Below are 19,600 nucleotides of genomic sequence, written 5' to 3'. Positions count from 1 at the left end.
TCACTGCTGCGCATGCGCGGGAGTGCACTGTGCCGAAATGTAAACGGAGCTGCACTTTCACAGCTCAGTGTACATTCCAAAGAAGACTGCAAGCAGGTAGGTTTATTTTATTGCAGAAGAGACATTGCATGCCTGTTGGACGTTTTTGAAAGCAGGACTTTAGTTCTGCTTTAAGATGAAGGTGTTCCGTTCTTATTTAGAGACAACTCATTTCTGCAAGCTACCTTCCGACGGTGGCAGCTCAGACTTATCTAGGAAGCAGTGATCACACAGGGCTACCTATCTTAGCCCTGGCTGGCGGCGAAGTCCACATTTGTATGCCCCCTAGTATCTATGATCAGATAGAGGATTTACAGGATTAGGATTCTGCAGTCCCTGAGAATATGGGTCTCTAGTGTAGGTACCTGAGGTAACATACAGATCTGTAAGAAAAATTGTACAATGAAGCTCATTCCACACGCTACGACCACCTCTAGATCTACCAACAAGCATGTAGCGCAAGGGCTTGCCTGATTGGATAGTTTAGGCAGGTCCTCATATTATACCATTTTGGTAGATCAAATGTTGACTGTACAGAGATCGTACCTTGTATAGCAGGGGTAGGCAATCTTAACCACTTAAGGACCAGCCTCATTTTGGATTTTAGGCGTTTACTTTTTTTTTTTGCTAGAAAATTACTTAGAACCCCCAAACATTATATATTGTTTTTTTTTCTAACACCTTAGAGAATAAAATGGCAGTCAATGCAATACTTTTTTTTGCACCGTATTTGCGCAGCGGTCTTATAAGTACACTTTTTTTGGGAAAAAATTCACTTTTTTGAATAAAAAAAAAAAAATAAGACAACAGTAAAGTTAGCCCAATTTTTTTTTATACTGTGAAATATAATGTTACGCCAAGTAAATTGATACCCAACATGTCACGCTTCAAAATTGTGCCCACTCGTGGAATGGCGTCAAACTTTTACCCTCAAAAATCTCCATAGGCAACGTTTAAAAAATTCTACAGGTTGCATGTTTTGCGTTACAGAGGAGGTCTAGGGCTAGAAATATTGCTCTCACTATTGGTCGCGGCGATACCTCACATGTGTGGTTTGACCACCGTTTTCGTACGCGTTCGCTTCTGCGCGCAAAAGCTCGTCGGGACGGGGTTTTTTGTTTTTTTGTTTTTTTATTTATTTTTATTTTACATGATTTTATTTATTTTTACACGGTTTAAAAAAAAAAAATAATAATAATAATAATAATAATAATAATAATAATAATAATAATAATAATAATTGTGTCACTCTTATTCCTATTACAAGGAATGTAAACATCCCTTGTAATAGAAAAAAGCATGACAGGACCTCTTAAATATGAGATCTGGGGTCAAAAAGACCTCAGATCTCATATTTACAGTAAAATGCAAATCCGCCGCAGAGACCACTTTTATCTGAACGCCGACCGCCTCACGAAAACGGGGATACCGGGGTTATGGCAGCTAGCTGCTGCCATAACGATATCCGCCGCCAAACTTTGGACATACATCAGCGTGCGGCGGTCAGCAAGTGGTTAAAGAGGTGGCAATCTACCTGAACATGGGAAAAGTCAAATATCACCAAGCACAGTGTCGCCTCCTCACACCCAATTTAAACCTCCAATTGCTGTATTACCATGTCACAAATTGCATTCATCGCATGACAATCATGGGTTTAAATCAGGCGGTGAGGGGGCAACATATCGCCTCCTCACCACCTGTCAAACACACTGGGATTGATTTACAGAGGAGCAGCACTGTCTGATGTACTTGTGAATGAGCTCTTAATTGGATTTGGCAGTGGCACCCTTATGGCTCGTTCACGTACAAGTTTGGGGGGTGTTAAAACCCTGTGGTTTTATTGCCCCCAATCCCTACCCCCCCTTTAGCTGCTGAGGCAGCAGCCAAAAAGTGTACACATGCCCCAGAAGGAATTAGGCCCTGTTGCTTTTGGTGGGTGCTACCGCCTGCCAATTGCGACCAATTCAAGTAAATAGGACCACTCTGCAAGCACCCTGTAACTGCATGCTTCTGTGGAGTTCAAGGAGGTGGTGAGAAAGCAACAACGCTACCTGCTTGAACCCCTTGTTTGCAAGTGCCCTGCAACCTTGTACAGTACAGCAGAGTGGCCTCATTCATTTGAATGGCTCATTCTTGGCAGGTGCTTCACCCACCAACCATGACAGGAAGTAGAACGCCTGCTGCGGCATGTGTACACCCCTGGCCACTAAAGCTAAAGGGGGTGAGTTGGGGCTGGGGTGGTAAAAACACATCTTAACTATGGGGATTTACCAACCCCCAAACTGCAAATATAAATGAACCCTTACAGTTCTGAGCCCCCGATAAGGCTGCTTTCACACTAATGTGCTGCAGCTTACCTGCCCCGTGGGTGCAGCACAGTGCATCTGCAACTTTCCTGGGTTAGCTGCACTTTGCCACATAGACTTTGATTATATCCTGCAGGTGGTGTGCAATTTCTGAAAGTGCACCAAAACTTCTGGATTCATAAAATGCACCAAACCTGCAGGATGCGATGGAAGTCTATGGCTAAACGAAGCAAGCCCGCAGGAAAGCTGCAGGTACACTGCACTGAGCACACGGTGTGGGTCAACCGCAGCACATCAGTGTGAAAGCAGCCCTATACTAATATGCCCAGTGTATTGCTTCACACTGACCTGAAGATCTCTTTCCTGCTGCTGGCACCACTGCCAACACTACAGAGGAGGCATCTGCTTGTGCGGCTCTTGCTCCTTACTACAGCTCCAACTTTTTAAGTAGTCCCTCTGCATTGCACTTTGATGCTCTGGAATGGCGGGTCAGCAAGCCCAGAATGTGATCTACCAGTCTCTTGTCCACGATCTACTAGTTGCTGATCCCCATTGTATGGTGACCTTAACCACTTCCCGCCCGGCCTATAGCAGAATGACGGCCGGTGGTTCAGTTATCCTGACTGGGCGTCATATGACATCCTGCAGGATAACAGCCACCGCAAATCGCGGCAATCGGTGGTGCAGTGTGTCAGTCTGACACAGCTCTACACCGATCTCGATAAAGAGCCTCCGACGGAGGCGCTTTACCACGTGATCAGCCGTGTCTAATCACGGCTGATCACAATGTAAACTGGAAGAGCCATTGATCGGCCTTTCCTTACTCGCATCTGACAGACATCAGAGGTGATCAAATACCACCAAAAGAAAGCTCTATTTGTGGGAACAAAATGATAAAAATTTTGTTTGGGTACAGTGTACCATGACCGCGCAATTGTCATTCAAAGTGCGACAGCTCTGAAAGCTGAAAATTGGCCTGGGCAGGAAGGTATATAAGTACTGGTATTGAAGTGGTTAAAGGCTTTTCTTTTTGTTTCCTGCTACAATTTCTACACATTCTAAAAATAGGGCCAAAATGTGTAAAAAAATAAGGGTCCACAATAAAAAGGCATCACGCAACATTCACTGAAGTATGCCCATTCCTTCATACCAGTTTGTCATGCCCATTTTATGAGAAGCAGATAAATGTCCCCCAGGAGTCCTAGGGGCTGTGTATTATTCAGAGTTTTTAATTGTGAAAACTAATTAAAAAATGTGTATGTTTTTTAGCCAATAAAATGCATTTATTCAGAAACAATGAGCAATAAACCTGAAAACCTTTAACCATTTCATGTAAAATATTAACCACTTCAGCCCCAGAAGAATTTATCCCTTTCCTGACTGGGCCATTTTTTGCAATACAGCACTGCGTTGCTTTAACTGACAATTGCACAGTTGTGCGATGCTGTACCCAAACAAAATTTGTTTCCTTTTTCCCCCCACAAATAGAGCTTTCTTTTGGTGGTATTTGATCACCACTGTGGTTTTTATGTTTTGCGCTAAAAAAAAAAAAAAAAAAAAAAAAAAAAAAAGACTAATTTGGAAAAAAAAAAAAAAAAAAAAAAAAAAAAAAAAAAAAAAACGCAATATATATTTTACTTTGTTGCTATAAAAATTATCCCCAAAAAATATATAAACACACACACACACACAAACACTAAATTTCTTCCTCAGTTTAGGCCGATATATTCTTCTACATATTTTTTTTTTTTTTTTTTTTTACCAAAATCACAATAAGCGTGTATTGATTGGTTTGCACAAACGTTATAGCGTCTACAAAATGGGGGATATAGTTATAGCATTTTTATAATTTTTTTTTTTTTTTTTTACTAGTAATGGCGGCGATCTGCGATTTTTATTGGGACAGCGACATTGAGGCAGACAGATCAGACACTTTTCACACTATTTTGGGACCACTGACATTTATACAGCGATCAGAACTATAAATAGCCATTGATTACTGTATAAATGTCACTGGCAGGGGTTAACACTAGGGGGCGATCAAGGGGTTAAATGTGTGTCCTAGGGAGTGTTTCTAACTTTGGGGGGATGGGACTGCCTGGTTGAGGAGACCGATTGTTTTTCCTAAGCAGTAGGAACAAAAGATCGCTCTCCTCACCCCTGACAGAACGGAGATCGGTCTGTTTACATTGACAGATCTCAGTTCTTTCCTTCTCAGGAGCAAATCACGGCCATCAAGACGGGCAGCTACACGCACGGGCTCCTACATCGTGTGCGCCCTATACTCCTTAAAGCACCCGCCATACAGCTATGGCTATTCGCGCAAGAGTGCCATTCTGCCACCGTCAATCGACGGTGGGCGGTCGGCAAGTGGCTAAAGTATATCTAAAGCCAATTCTCCATTTTTAAAGAGCTAGGTCACTTTTGCACATAACAGCCCTGATCCTCTTCTTTTTGGGTCGCTCCTGGCTCCTCCTCTTCAGCCAGTTTCCCCAATAGCAAGCCGCTTGCTCTGGGGGCACTGGTGCATGCTGGCTCGAGCCCTGCCCTATGCTTCCATAAGACAGAGCACTGCAGCTCAGCCCCGCCCCTGCTCTCTTCTCATTGGCTCCCTGGTTGTGATTGTCAATGGCTCCCGCTGCTGTCTCAGCGAATGAGACCCGGGAGGAGCTCATCTCTCATGCACATCGCTGGATCAAGAGGGTGCTCAGGTGAGTATCGGGGGGGGGGGGGGGGGGTAATAAAAGCAAAGCAAAGATATGTATATGGAGAACTGACTATGGTACATTGTGTGATAAAAAGACTTTATTGAAGCAAATGTACAAACTATTGATTCAAAAGGCGAATAATACCTTACCAGACACCAGTAAAAACTGGTTTTAAAAAAAAATGACAAATTGTCATACAAATAAACACAGCAGGATCCCAAACACTTCTGCAAAGTAGGTATCTATATAAGACTACACACTTCCTTACGTTTAGCGCCCAGGTTAAAGTAAGGGTACTGGGTTGCTAAAGCACTACTTGTCCTGGGATAGGGCTAATGGTAGGCTAACTGCAACACTGATACCTCCTAATCTTCCTTCAAAAACCGTGCATCACGGCTCCTGGCCAGCAACACATGAATAGGAAGTGCAAATAAACCACACCGTCTGCTGCAGTCTGACACATAGGACTAATATATCAGGTGGAGGGCGATGATAAATTCCCAGAGTATTAGGGGGGCTGTGGGGGGAGCTATACCCAAAAGGTTTTTTTACCTTCATGCAGGTAAAAAGCGTTGAACCTTTAAAATCACTTTAATTCCTGGCGTCACTGGTGATCAGAGTTCGTAATCTCATCACCATACCAAAAAAAAAAAAAAAAAAAAAAAAAAAAAAAAAATTAATTTATTTTTATAATATATATATATATATATATATATATATATATATATATATATATATATATATATATATATATATATATATATATATATATATATATATATATATATATATATATATATATATATATATATATATATATATAAAAATAAAAAAAGGGGAAGAAGGTGGTTTTGAATGTAGTTCACTATATGCTCCATTTTGGCATGCAGGCATCTGTCTATTTTAAAATTACAGCAAGTGGACAGTTTATTTGTACAGCAGTCAGTGACATGCGGTGCCTCTCCATGGCCTGTGAACAAAATGCTTTGTGTCTGCATTTTACTGCGGCTTACCGCACAATACAGTTGCATTGAAATATGAATGGGACACATGGAAAGCAATTTTTTGCCCCATACCCCAGCAGTGACCAATGTTTATCCAGTGCAGGGGAGAGAGAAAAAAAAAAAAAAAAAAAAAAAGGGAGCGCCACTGCACTGTCGGCCATTAAAGCACAGCTCCAACCACAACTTATTTTTCATTTATGTGGTAAAAAGTTAGAAATGGTTAAAATATTTCTTAGTACCCGTACCCATATTGGGAAAATTTCTCTTCACTTCCTGGTGCCACAGGAAGCGAGAAGAGACTGGCCCGAACTGCAATATTATTTTATTTGAGTGTGTAAGGGACAGAACCTCTATTCAGTATTAATGCCATTTGTGTCTAAACTTTCCCTTCACCTTCTGTTCTGGTTACTGCTGCTAGTAGGGCAGGAAAATGAGGGGATCTTCCAATAAGGGCAGTGAAATGTCAGACGTTTTACTCCTCGTTAAATAATAATTTCTTGCTGTGTTTCTCTGCCTCCTTCTCTCCCCCCCCCCCCTCCACTTCTGTTTGTTTGGAATAAGCAGTGCATGTTAATTGCATTAATGTGCACTGCTCTAAGGTGCCACGGCATTCTGGTAAAGAAAGGCATGTGGATCACACTTGGTTAGGAAAGTGAAAGCAATGGAAAAGGAGGCAATTTCCCGGGTGTGTGCTCTTCGCCTCCCCCTGCAGTGCAGTACCTGGCAGTGCTGGTACTGTACTGCATTGTTTAAAAAGGCTCTCTGTGTGCGTTTGTTTGTTTATAGGTTTATACGTGTATTTACCAACGTATGTGTCTACGTACGTATGTATGGCACCGCTTTTGCCAATGTGTGGGGGTACAAGAATTAAATGACACCCCAGCATGTCTGCTAAACAGCAGCACACTAGCCTGTGTCAGGAATGCACACAATTTTGCCAATGTTCCCTGACATGCAGTAATGTGAATCAAGTCTAAAAAGGACAGTTCACATTTGTGCAGGGCCGGTTTCCCTGCGTTTTCTCAAGAGATTCTGTGGCGGTTTTGTTTACTGGTTCAGGTGCACATTTTTACTTGAAATCGTACCTGAAGCGGCCTGAAAAATGCACAGGACTTTTTAAAATCGCACCGTGGCTGGCCCACAGATACGTGAACCGGCTCCATAGAGAAGGCTGCTGGTTCACATGTCAGGCAAATTGGATGCGGTTCAAAGTGCATCCAATTCACATATATGTGAACGGAGCTATAGACTGGGGTGCCACGAGACTGAAAAAAAAAAAAAAAAAACACCCTTAATGGCGTCCTTACTGGAAAAACCATTGAGAAAACACTGCTATATGCACACTACACATCCCATGGTTCATGGGCCCTAGCCCATCACAGGAGTGAGCAAGAAAGGGTGGCTACATTAGTACATAAAGTGGGATCATGGGGAATTATTGTAGTCACCCTCTAACAGAAAGTCAGATCAGTAGCAAAATAAATTGAATTTTGAGACTTGGAGGAGGCAAAGAGCAATAGAAGGGACTTTTGTGAGTTAAGAATACAAACTTGAATATAATTTTTCTTTTTAAACCAGAGTTTAGTGTCACTTTAAGGTTTTAGACAACATAGTGCATACAGTCTCAATGCAATTTATGATCGAGCAAGTACAGGAAGACTGATTATTTCTTACAAGAGAGTTTAATATAGATTCACAGATAACATTTTATATCCTGAAATATTTATTGATCAGTTGTTTTAGTCCTCTTTCAGGCAGTGTTGAAATTTGATAAGGGAGTCATTCAGTCTCACATACCAGGACCACAGCCCAGCAAATCTAAGTGAAATGGAGGTTAAACTGTGATTGGACAAAGTCTGGATCATGGCCAAGCACAGTAATATTTACAGACACTACAGGGGAAGATAATCAAAATGGAAGGAAACAAATATGGGGGAGGGGAAAAAAAAAAAAAAAAAAAAAGTAACGAGCAAATCTCCTCCATAAAGAAAAGCATTCTGAAAATGTAATCAAGTTGTTACCCATTTGTAACAATTGACAAAGCCAGGGAGTAAGTTTGCTGATAAATATAATATAATATAATATAATATATATATATTTTGTTATAGTGTCTACAAAATAGGGAATAGATTTATAGCGGGTCTGCAACATTGTGGCAGACAGATCAGACACCTGACCTTTTTTTTTTTTACACTTTTTTTGGGAACCAGTGACATTATTACAGTAAATCGGTGCTAAAAATATGTACTGTTATTGTACTAATGACACTGGCAAGGAAGGGGTTAACATCAGGGGCAATGAAGGGGGTTAAACGTGTTCCCTCAGACCCACTGACTGGCTCCCCTGCTGGCCAACGGGGACACATGCACACCGACAAAAGCGAGATCCCGTGTCAATGTAAACCTACGGCGATTTGCGGGATCGTGCCACGTTGCCGCAGTATAATGACGGCAGCTGGTCGGCAAGCGGTTAATAGCGAGCAATAAAATGCCTTGCCTAAATAATGTATTGTCCAGATAGCACAAGTTTTTTTTTTTTTTAAATGCATACGAGGTGGTATCAAAAAGCTTTGAGACTAGTTTTGTAACATGCCAACAGATGGCAGCCTAAGGCTGCATGCAGTCATGGACAGCAAGTAAGAACAAAGAGCAAACATGAAATTCTGCATGAAACGGGGCAAATCTGCCATAGGAGACTAACATGATTCGGCAAGTTTACACCGATGTTGCAATGAGTTGAAGATCCAGCTCAAAGGTCGCCGTTTTGACACCATTGCGAAGATCCACTGCGAATAACAGAAGTGGCTTGTCCAGCTTCGAAAAGAAGACTTCCAGGACACATTCCAGAAGTGGCAGGGGCTCTGTATTGCTGTGCAAGGAGACTATTTTGAAGGTTATAAGAGTGTAAAACGTAGATACATAAAGTACTTCCTTGTAAACAGAGCTAGTCTCAAAACTTTGGTTACTATAGGAGGTGGTATCAGTTACATATGCCCAACCATCAGTCCACAAACTAAGTGTACAGAGCAGTCACGTACAGAGAATAAAATCAGATTACCAGCAATGTCTGTATTATTACAAAATATTTCCGATAGCCATATCTAAAAAATAAAATAAATCATATCTTGTATCAGCCAGAATGCCAACAAATTACCACTCCTGCCATGGTAACCACTTGAGCTCCAGAAGATTTTACCCCCTTCATAACCAGGCCAAATTTTTGCGATTCAGCACTGCGCTACTTTAACTATTAATTGTGTGGTGATGCCACACTGTACTCAAATGAAATTTATATCATTTTTTCACACCAATAGAGCGTTCCTTTGGGGTATTTAATGACCACTTTTTTTTGTTTATAATATATATATATATATATATATATATATATATATATATATATATATATATATATATATATATATATATATATATATATATATATATATATATATATATATATATTCATATATTCCCAATAAGTGTTTGGATTGCATGAAAGTTATAATCGCCGACAAATCATAGTACATCTATTTAAAAAAAAAAGTAAAAATTATACTACTAGTGGTGGCAATCAGCGACTTATAGTAAGAAAGCAATAGCGCAACGTCTGACACTAACTGACGCTGGGGGGGACGGGACTGACCAACTGCCGCTGAAATTAAGAATCGTCAATAATACAGTGATCAGTGCTAATACTATACACGGTCACTGTACTAATGACACTGGCTGGGAAGGGGTTAACATCTAGGGTGATAAAAGCAATGACTTTAGACCCACATTAATAATACAAAGCAGTTCTAATAATGCTTAGAAAATTACAGTGGAAATTTAGAGATGGCATTGAACAGAATAACAGTAGCTGAAATACATGAAATGTAGCTGACCAGGTACTGAAGAGTAATGACAAGCTCTAAATACCTGGCGCTAGTCCTGGAAACGAAGCCAAACCTTTACTCACAAATACAAACAAACAGATATGAAGACATGACAACACACAAACAGCATCTTCAGCTAAGGCACTGAAAAAAGATGATGTGAAACATGAAAGCCGTTACATTTAGCCTTTCACTCTTCTTGGAACGGCTCTCTAAACAGTTGCTATACGTTCCCGTACATCTGTAGTTCTCTTTTTACTGCCTTACAGAATGTGCCCAAAGTACAGAAGAGACATGTAAGCACAGGACCAAATTCCAGTACTATGTTTTTCAGCCTTCAGAGACAATGAAGATAGAACACTAGAGCTGGAGTGGGGCTTTCATAAAAGACGTGAAGGAGTACCACCTCTGTCACAGCCTTGTGAAGTTGAAGTTTCTTTGAGCTCTATAAAGTCGAAAATGATTCAAACCAAGTTATGACCATAGAAATCATATCGATTTGAATGATCTTTAACATTTTAATAACAGGTTTTAATTAGGACCAGCGTAGCGGTGTCACAAAATGTTCAGAAACATTCAAAACCTAAAAAGCCTAGAAATTTCAGTTTAAATTAGCTAAAGACATTCCAGGGAATTGGGAAAAAAAAAAAAAGGTATTCAGGCTCAGTTTTCACTTGTGCGACTTGTCATGCCACTTGGGACTGCCAAGTCACTTGACAAGTCATACCCCATGATTTCCAATGAGTACCGTTCATATCTATGCGACTTCAAAAGTAGTCCCTGCACTACTTTGGTCCTACTTTGATGAGACTTGAGGTCCACAGACCTCAATACACAGGCATTGCTTCAAGTCGCATCAATGTTGCAGCAAAAAAAAGCTGCAAAATCGCGCGACTTTCAGGTCATAATAGTGGAGAAACCTAGCCTCAAAGTCTAAGGCCTGGTTTACACCATTGTGGGTGGTTGTCGGGGCAGGAATTGCTGTGATTCCCACACCTGCAATCAAAACGCACTGCTGCGTAAAGACGCACAGGGCTCCCATTCATTAAGGGAACTGCAGGGAAATCACATGGTGCAGCAAAAGTACCATGCAATTTCCCAGCCACTGCATTTCCAGAACAGGGTATGCCCCTTTTTTCTGTGGGAGTACAGAATATGCTACAGCAGGGCTCAAAATTTCAAGTTCTGAGCTACTAGCCAGGCCTCAAGGGTTACTCGCCACCAGTTGCCCTGCCCCTAAATTAGGCCCTCATAAATTATCTCATGAAATGATACTATTTATTTTTATAACTTAATTCTGCATAAAACATTTAACATCTATCCAAGCCAAACAATGTGGCCTGCCCATGGCCAGCAATGCGGCCTACCTGTGCAGGGGAAGAGAGAGGAGAGCCGCCGCCCGGATGATCAGAGCGCCAGGAACATAACAGCTTTCATTTCAATTGCTGTGTTTTCCCCGCTGTGCGCCGTCAAATACAGCCCCTCCCCCTTGTTCAGGGAACTTTGACAGATAGATCATCCATCCCAGGATTGGACAAGTGATCTATCAAAGTGTCTGGACAAAGAGGAGGGGCTGTATGTGACGGCGCACCGCAGTGAACACACAGCAATTGAAATGAAAGTTATGTTCCCCGCGTTCTGATCATCTGGGCGGCGGCTCTGCTCTCTCTTCCCCTCCGATCGCCGGGAGAACGGCTCCCATACAACCCGCCTGCCGGCAGTGCTTAACAGAGCCGGTTCAGGCTTGGGAAAGACCACGACCACATAGTTGGGACCCGAGCACATGCCTGGACTGGTACCTGGCTCAGCCTCTCAGCGAGCCGCTACAAGCCCCCCCCCCCCCCCCCCACAGCTCAGCACTCTAGGGAGCCTGGGGTGCATAGCAGAGAGCCAGTGACTGACAAGCTCTTTGTTCAGGGAGCTCTGAGAACTGAGCAGAGGTGTTTGATCGCCCTGTTCTCAGCCTTAGAGCCAGCGGAGGACAGATGCTGCATAAGGTAAGTACCTAGGTAAGTACGATAAAAAAAAAAAATTTATATTTATATTAATAATAATAATAATAATAATAATCTATACTTTGCTTTTAAAAGTAGTATAGCCAAAGTTATTTTGGCTATACTTTCCCGGTAGGTTACAGGAGTGCACTCCTGTGACCTGTTTTTAGCGGACAGCTGGCTCATCCTCTCATCGATCCGGTGAGAGCCCGAGACTGCCACTTCTGCCCCCAGTGCCCAACACTCCAGTGAGTGCTGGAGAGGCAGAGTAGAGAGCTGGTAACTGACCATCACGGTTCTTTGCTCAGAGCAGAGGGGGTAAACTGAGCAATCATAGATAGAGTTATTTAGTTTAGTTTAGTGTAGTGTAGTGTAGTGTAGTGTAGTGTAGTGTAGTGTAGTGTAGTGTAGTGTAGTGTAGTGTAGTGTAGTGTGTGTGTGTGTACTACTATCCCACTCAGCAGTGACTGGTGCATGAATGACATACTGCCATGCTTGATCACCATCATGTGTGCATAATTAAAAAGGTGCCAGGAGTTCAGAACATAATTATTTGTGTAGGATTTGTTGGGGCTTCCAGTGGCAGGTTCAACTGTGTATTCAGAACGTAGTACAGTGCCTTGCAAAAGTATTCACCCCCTTGGCATTTTTCGTGTTTTGCTGCCTCACAACCTGGAATTAACATGGATTTGCATCATTTAATTTAAAGAACATGCTCACAACTTTTTATTGTGAAACAAAATAGGCCAAAATAACAGAAAAAGTCAATGTGCATAATGCCGCGTACACACGGTCGGACTTTTCGTCTACAAAAGTCCGACAGCCTGTCCGACATACTTCCGACGTACCTTCGGCGGACTTGCGGCAGACTTTCTTACGAACGGACTTGCCTACACACGACCACACAAAAGTCCGACGGATTCGTACGTGATGACGTACACCGGACTAAAATAAGGAAGTTCATAGCCAGTAGCCAATAGCTGCCCTAGCATGGGTTTTTGTCCGTCGGACTAGCACACAGACGAGCGGATTTCGGGGTCCGTCGTACTTACGACGTAAAGATTTGAAGCATGTTTCAAATCTAAAGTCCGTCGGATTTGAGGCTAAAAAAGTCCGTTGAAAGTCCGGAGAAGCCCACACACGATCGGATTACCAGCCAGCTTTAGTCCGTCAGCGTCCGTTGGACTTTTGTAGACGAAAAGTCCGACCGTGTGTACGCGGCATAACTATTCATCCCCTAAAGTCAATACTTTGTAGAGCCACCTTTTGCGGCTATCACAGCTCCAAGTCGCTTTGGATAAGTCTGTATGAGCTTGCCACATCTTACCACAGGGATTTTTGCCCATTCCTCCTTGCAAAACTGCTCCAGCTACTTCAAGTTGGATGGTTTGCGCTTGTGAACAGCAATCTTTAAGTCTGACCACAGATTTTCTATTGGATTGAGGTCTGGGCTTTGACTGGGCCATTCCAACACATTTACCCATACATGTTTCCCCTTAAACCACTCAAGTGTTGCTTTAGCAGTGTGTTTGGGGTCATTGTCCTGCTGAAAGGTGATCCTCCTTAGCCTCAAATCACACACAGAGTGGTACAGGTTTTGCTCAAGAATATCCCTGTATTTAGCACCACCCATCTTTCCCTCAACTCTGACCAGTTTCCCAGTCCTGACTGCTGAAAAACATCCCCACAGCATGATGCTGCCACCACCATGTTTCACTGTGGGGATGGTGTTCTTTGGGTGATGTGATGGGTTTGCGCCAGACATAGCATTTTCTTTGATGGCCAAAAAATTGTAGTCTCATCAGACCAGAGCACCTTCCTCCATACATATTGGGAGTCTCCCACATGCCTTTTCGCAAACTCAAAACGTGCCATTTTGTTTTTTGCTGAAAGTAATGGCTTTCCTCTGGCCACTCTGCCATAAAGCCCAACTCTATGGAGCGTACGGCTTATTGTCGTCCTATGTACAGATACTCCAGTCTCTGCTGTGAAACTCTGCAGCTCCTCCGGGGTTACCTTAGGTCTCTCTGCCGCCTCCGATTAATGCCCTCCTTGCCTGGTCCGTGATTTTTGGTGTGTGGCCGTCTCTTGGCAGCTTTGCCATGTTCTTTCCATTTGGTTATGATAGATTTGATGGTGCTCCTAGGGATCATCAAAGATTTGGATATTTTTTTTTTTTTTTTTTTTTATAACCTAACCCTGACTTGTACTTCTCAACAACATTGTCCCTTACTTGTTTGGAGAGTTCCTTGGTCTTCATGGCAGTGTTTGGTTAGTGGTGCCTCTTGCTTAGGTGTTGCAGCCTCTGGGGCCTTTCAAAAAGGTGTGTATATGTAATGACAGATCATGTGACACTTAGATTGCACACAGGTGGACATAATTTCACTAATTATGTGACTTCTGAAGGTAATTAGTTGCACCAGAGCTTTTTATGGGCTTCATAACAAACGGGGTGAATACATACACACATACCAATTATCATTTTTTTTATTTCTGAAAAATATAGTTTTATGTATATATTCTTCTAATTTTACTTCACCAACTTAGACTATTGTGTTCTGATCCATCAAATATAATTCAGATAAAAAAAAAAAAAAAAACACACCACAATGAACTAAAGGCTGTAATGTAACAAAATAGGTAAAAACCAAGGGAGGTGAATACTTTTGCAAGGCACTGTACTACAGGATATTTACTGTACAGAATATCAATGTTACTTTGCTTGCTCTGAAGATATTACACGTTCCCTTTAAGATTTTGATTACAGAAATCCACATCTGAAATCATTATGGACAAGACCATGTTGACTGCCAGGAAAGAAAAGCCACTCTCCCCTCACATGGATAATACAGCTTGAAGGGCCTGACATACAGTGCACAATCAGTTCAATATTTAAATAACTAGGTCAGCCCTCCATTAATATTTCATGTCAGTGTTCTATTATTCCATGAATATTTCAGCTGCTTCATCCCAAGTAAGTTGATATGACATGAAGGGATCAATAACACGCTCGGCAATGACATTTAAGCAATATAATTACCGTACCTTCAGAGAAAAACAAAGAAATGCTTCATAGTTGGCAGTATAGTAAAACTTGATTCACCTTTGAATTAGGTTTTGCAGCAATGACAATGTGCTAAATAACCCACCGCAACCAATTTAAAAATATTTATCACTGCTCCAAGTCTAACTGCATAAAAATCAAGCAGTTTCTATGGTGTATAACTATTTGCAAAGCCAGATTAAATATGTCTGCTTACTCATGTAAATTGCAAACACTCAATTACCTGTATATTGTCTAAAACTGTCTACAATAGCTGGAGGAATGCATATTTTAACTCACCCTGTTGTAAGCCATAATGTACCTAAAACTAAAAATACAACTTCCCCAGCAAAAGAACAAACGAACAAACACTTGCCTCTCTGGCTGCACGTGCCATAAGTAAATGGAAAATTGCTACCTGAAAAATCTTTAAAACCTGACATTTCTTGGAGTACCAGATTCCTGTTCTTATGTGACCAACCCCCCCCCCCCCCATCCCCCCAAAGTTTCCCCTTCTGATACCTATATCACAACAGTGCACACTTATGCAGGGGATGGCGGACTGGACCACAGATTACAGAAGGGGACCAGGAATCTCAACATCCCAGTAATATCCCTTTCTGAAGATTCTTTAGATACCCGTTTCTTCTTACTATGCAGGATACTGGCAACATGCGTAGTAGGAGAGGTGGGCATACAAGTTCCTTTATGCAGGGGCAGATTTTAAGTTTACCGTTAAGCTTTGACAGGTATTATGTGCCTGCAGACCTTGGTTGTATACTTTCAAGTAGCTCTGTTGCACGTTCTACAGTGTGGATTGCCAGAGGAAAGTGCCTATGCAGGAGTTTCTGAAAAGTTTAAACTTGCATAGCAGTATTTAGGAATCCCTCAGCACTCTAGAGGCATAATGATGCTAGTGATAATAGTCTGCAGGCACCAGAAAAAGCACATGAAAAACTTCTTCCAGGGGCAGTTTAATTATTATTATTCTTATACAGGATTTATATAGCGCCAACACTTTGCGCAGCACTTAACAAAATGAAGCCAGACATTACAGTTACTACAATTTGGTACACGAGGGATCAGAGGGCCCTGCTCATTAGAGCTTACAATCTAAAAGGGAGGGTCAAATGATACAAAAGGTAATAGCTGTGGGGGATGGGCTGATGGAGGAAGTAAAACAGTGTTCGTTAGAAGCAGGATAGGCTTCTTTAAAGAGAAGGGTTTTCAGGGATCGTCTAAAGATGGATAGATTAGGGGACAGTCGGACAGAATGGGTAAGGGAGCTCCAAAGGATGGGAGAAGCTACTGAGAAATCCTGGAGGCGAGCATGGGAGGAGGTGACAAGGAAGCTAGAGAGCAAGAGGTCTTGGGATGACCAAAGAGATCGGCTTGTTTGTTTTTTTTGGAAGTTAGTGATGTAGCTGGGGGCAGAGCTATGGATGGCTTTGTAAATTACTGTTAGTAACCACTCATTACTAAGCACAGATATGCTTCAACAACCTTGCATTTTTCCTAGTATACAGCAGTTTTTGTACATACAATACTTACTTGTATAAGATCTAGAATACCAAGTTCACTTTCTGAAGAATCCACACAAAAGACAAAATATAATGTTGCATAGTGTCGATAGATGAGCTTATTGTCAGATCCTCCTATTAATCTAAAAAAACAAAATTAAAAAAAAAAAAAAAGGATTTTAATTTTTTTTAAACACACTGATAAAAAAAGTTTCATGTGATTTTAGCATTATGGATTCAGTTTCCTATTTTATGCAATATCATCATACGCTTTGAGGATCAGCCATTTGAAACAGGCAGATTCTTGGAGAGTCGGTTCCGCTCATTTTTCTTGTTTTTACTAAAGTCTATCGGAATGTTCTATTTAGGATACCTCTAGAAAATGTGAGTGTACATGATATTCTCTTGATAGTAACATATATGCCGTTTAGAATCCTATATCACCATATATCTTGTGTTTAACTCTGTTTTATCACCACATTGTAGATATATGATTGACCTTGTTATAGACACACCTGAAGGAGGAGACATGGATGCGTCTGGTGAACTACAAGAAACGTACTGTCAATCATTGTGCTGATTTTGTACACAGTAACTGTAATCATTCCAATACATTTTATCTTTGTTATGTTTAATAAAATATGTTCTTTCTATAAAGTATTTGAGTGCCTTAAAAGTCCATTTAGGGAATACCCTTTTGTTGTTTAGCATCATGGATTTTTCACTTTTTACTGAACAACTGCATGGCATAAGCGGCCATATGACAGATAAAAACACCTGGTTTCCTATCAGACCAGTTCACACCACTGCTTTGCCGCTTTGCCTTGTTGTGCGCTGAAAACAGTACAGCATGCAGTACAACACAAACCACTGCATCGCACTGTGCTTTGAACATGATGAGATTTGAATATAAAAAAAAAAAAAAAAAAAAAAAAAAAAAAAAAACAAAAACACACCACACAACAACAAAAAAAAACAAAAAAACAAAAAAACAAAAAACACACACTTAGTGTCGGTTCACACAGTGGAGGCACGACTTGCAGGTCGACTCACCGAGGCGACCTGCACACGATTTCAGCGGCGACTTGCAAAACGACTTCTGTATAGAAGTCAATGCAAGTCGCCCCAAAAATACTACAGGAACCTTTTTCTAAGTCGGAGCGGCTTGCGTCGCTCCTATTAGAACGGGACACGACTTGTCAGGCGGCTAAGTCGCCTGACAAGTCGCCCCTGTGTGAACCGGCACACCCCCCTCCCCCCTTGAATAGATCCCCTCCATATAGATAACACCCTACCCCATGCCCTATCTAAAACTTATTTCACCCATCTAACCCCCCCAGACCTTTATTTACCTGAATAATAAAAAGGGAGAATAAAAGGAGAGGAGGAAAAACATTCAAACAGGTGAAAAAAACAAAAAAAAAAAACAAAAAACAAATACATATTCCACTTCACTCACAAATCAATCTCAAGTAAGATCCAAAGGTCAGTAAAGACTTGAACATACTACATCAAGCCCCATCTAAAACCTATTTCATTCTACTAAGTCCCCTGAACTTTACTCCTCAGAATTAATTAACAACAGACAGAAGGTAAATTACACAGTATATACACCCCTCTTCACCCACAAATCCAAGAGTGAGTACAAAATAAAAATGAACATATGATACAGAATACCATGCATTCTCTAGAAAAGGTTCTGCCACACTTCAATATTAAAGATTAGGGATGAGCCGAACACCCCCCGATTCGGTTTGCAGCAGAACATGCGAACAGGCAAAAAATTAGTTTGAACACGCGAACACTGTTAAAGTCTAAGGGACACGAACATGAAAAATCAAAAGTGCTAATTTTAAAGGCTTATATGCAAGTTATTGTCATAAAAAGTGTTGGCCTGCCCCAGGGGACATGTATCAATGCAAAAAAAAAAAAAAAAAAAAAGGGTTTTTAAAAACAGACGTCTTTTCGGGAGCAGTGATTTTAATAATGCTTAAAGTGAAACAATTAAAGTGAAATATTCATTTAAATTTCGTACCGGGGGGTGTCTATAGTATGCCTGTAAAGTGGCGTATGTTTCCCATGTTTACAACAGTCCCTGCACAAAATGACATTTCTAAAGGAAAAAAAAAAGTCATTTAAAAGTACTCGACTAAAATAAATTGTCGGTCCCGGCAATACTCATAAAAGTAATTGAAAAAAAAACGGCATGGGATTCCCCCACAGTCCATTACCAGGCCCTTTGGGTCTGGTATGAATATTAAGGGGAACCCCGAACCAAAATTAAAAAAAAAAAAAAAAAAGGCATCCAACCCCTCTTGAACCGTAGGGTAGGTCACGAGAAGGAGAAGAAAAAAGGAAGGAAGGAAGGAAGGAAGGAAGGAAGGAAGGAAGGAAGGAAGGAAGGAAGGAAGGAAGGAAGGAAGGAAGGAAGGAAGGAAGGAAGGAAGGAAGGAAGGAAGGAAGGAAGGAAGGAAGGAAGGAAGGAAGGAAGGAAGGAAGGAAGGAAGGAAGGAAGGAAAGAAAGAAGGAAAGAAAGAAGGAAGGAAAGAAGGAAAGAAAGAAGGAAGGAAAGAAGGAAGGAAAGAAAGAAAGAAAGAAAGGAGACCCCTACCATTTCACTTTTTTTGTGGGGTACATTTGCAACCAGTTACCAAGGGGTACCCTTGTTAAAGGGGGCTTCCAGATTCCGATAAGACCCCCGCCCGCAGACCCCCACAACCACCGGGCAAGGGCTGTGGGGATGAGGCCCTTGTGCCCATCAACATGGGGACAAGGTGCTCTGGGGGGCTACCCAAAATCACACTCCCAATGTTGAGGGCATGTAGCCTGGTATGGTTCAGGAGAGGGTGGGGGGCGCTCTTATCCCCCCCCCTCTTTTCCTGCAGCCTGCCAGGTTGCGTGCCCGGATAAGGGTCTGGTATGGATTTTTGGGGGGGACCCCCACGCCATTTTTTTTTTTTTTTTTTTTTTGGTGCGGGGTTCCCCTTAATATCCATACCAGACCTGAAGGGCCTGGTATGGGACTGTGGGGGAATCCCATTTATTTTTTTTTTCAATGACTTTTATGTGTATTGCCAGGACCGACAATTCTTTTTTTCCTTTAGAAATGTCA

At 41.6% G+C, this 19,600-nt stretch overlaps 1 protein-coding gene across 2 annotated transcripts in view; it reads right to left on the bottom strand.

Annotated features, from left to right (window-relative positions):
• Positions 1-19,600, bottom strand: part of AP3S1 (adaptor related protein complex 3 subunit sigma 1) — a 98,637-nt gene that overhangs the window by 59,126 nt on the left and 19,911 nt on the right. For both annotated transcript variants that reach the window (XM_073624648.1, XM_073624647.1), the window contains exon 3: positions 16,520-16,631. In XM_073624648.1, the coding sequence (XP_073480749.1) occupies positions 16,520-16,631 (112 nt within the window). The remainder of the gene's footprint in view (positions 1-16,519; positions 16,632-19,600) is intronic.

This window comes from Aquarana catesbeiana, linkage group LG01 (assembly GCF_042186555.1).
Source record: "Aquarana catesbeiana isolate 2022-GZ linkage group LG01, ASM4218655v1, whole genome shotgun sequence".
NCBI lineage: Eukaryota > Metazoa > Chordata > Amphibia > Anura > Ranidae > Aquarana > Aquarana catesbeiana.
Note: the sequence above shows the minus strand (reverse complement) of the source record. Positions and strands in the feature narration are given on the sequence as shown.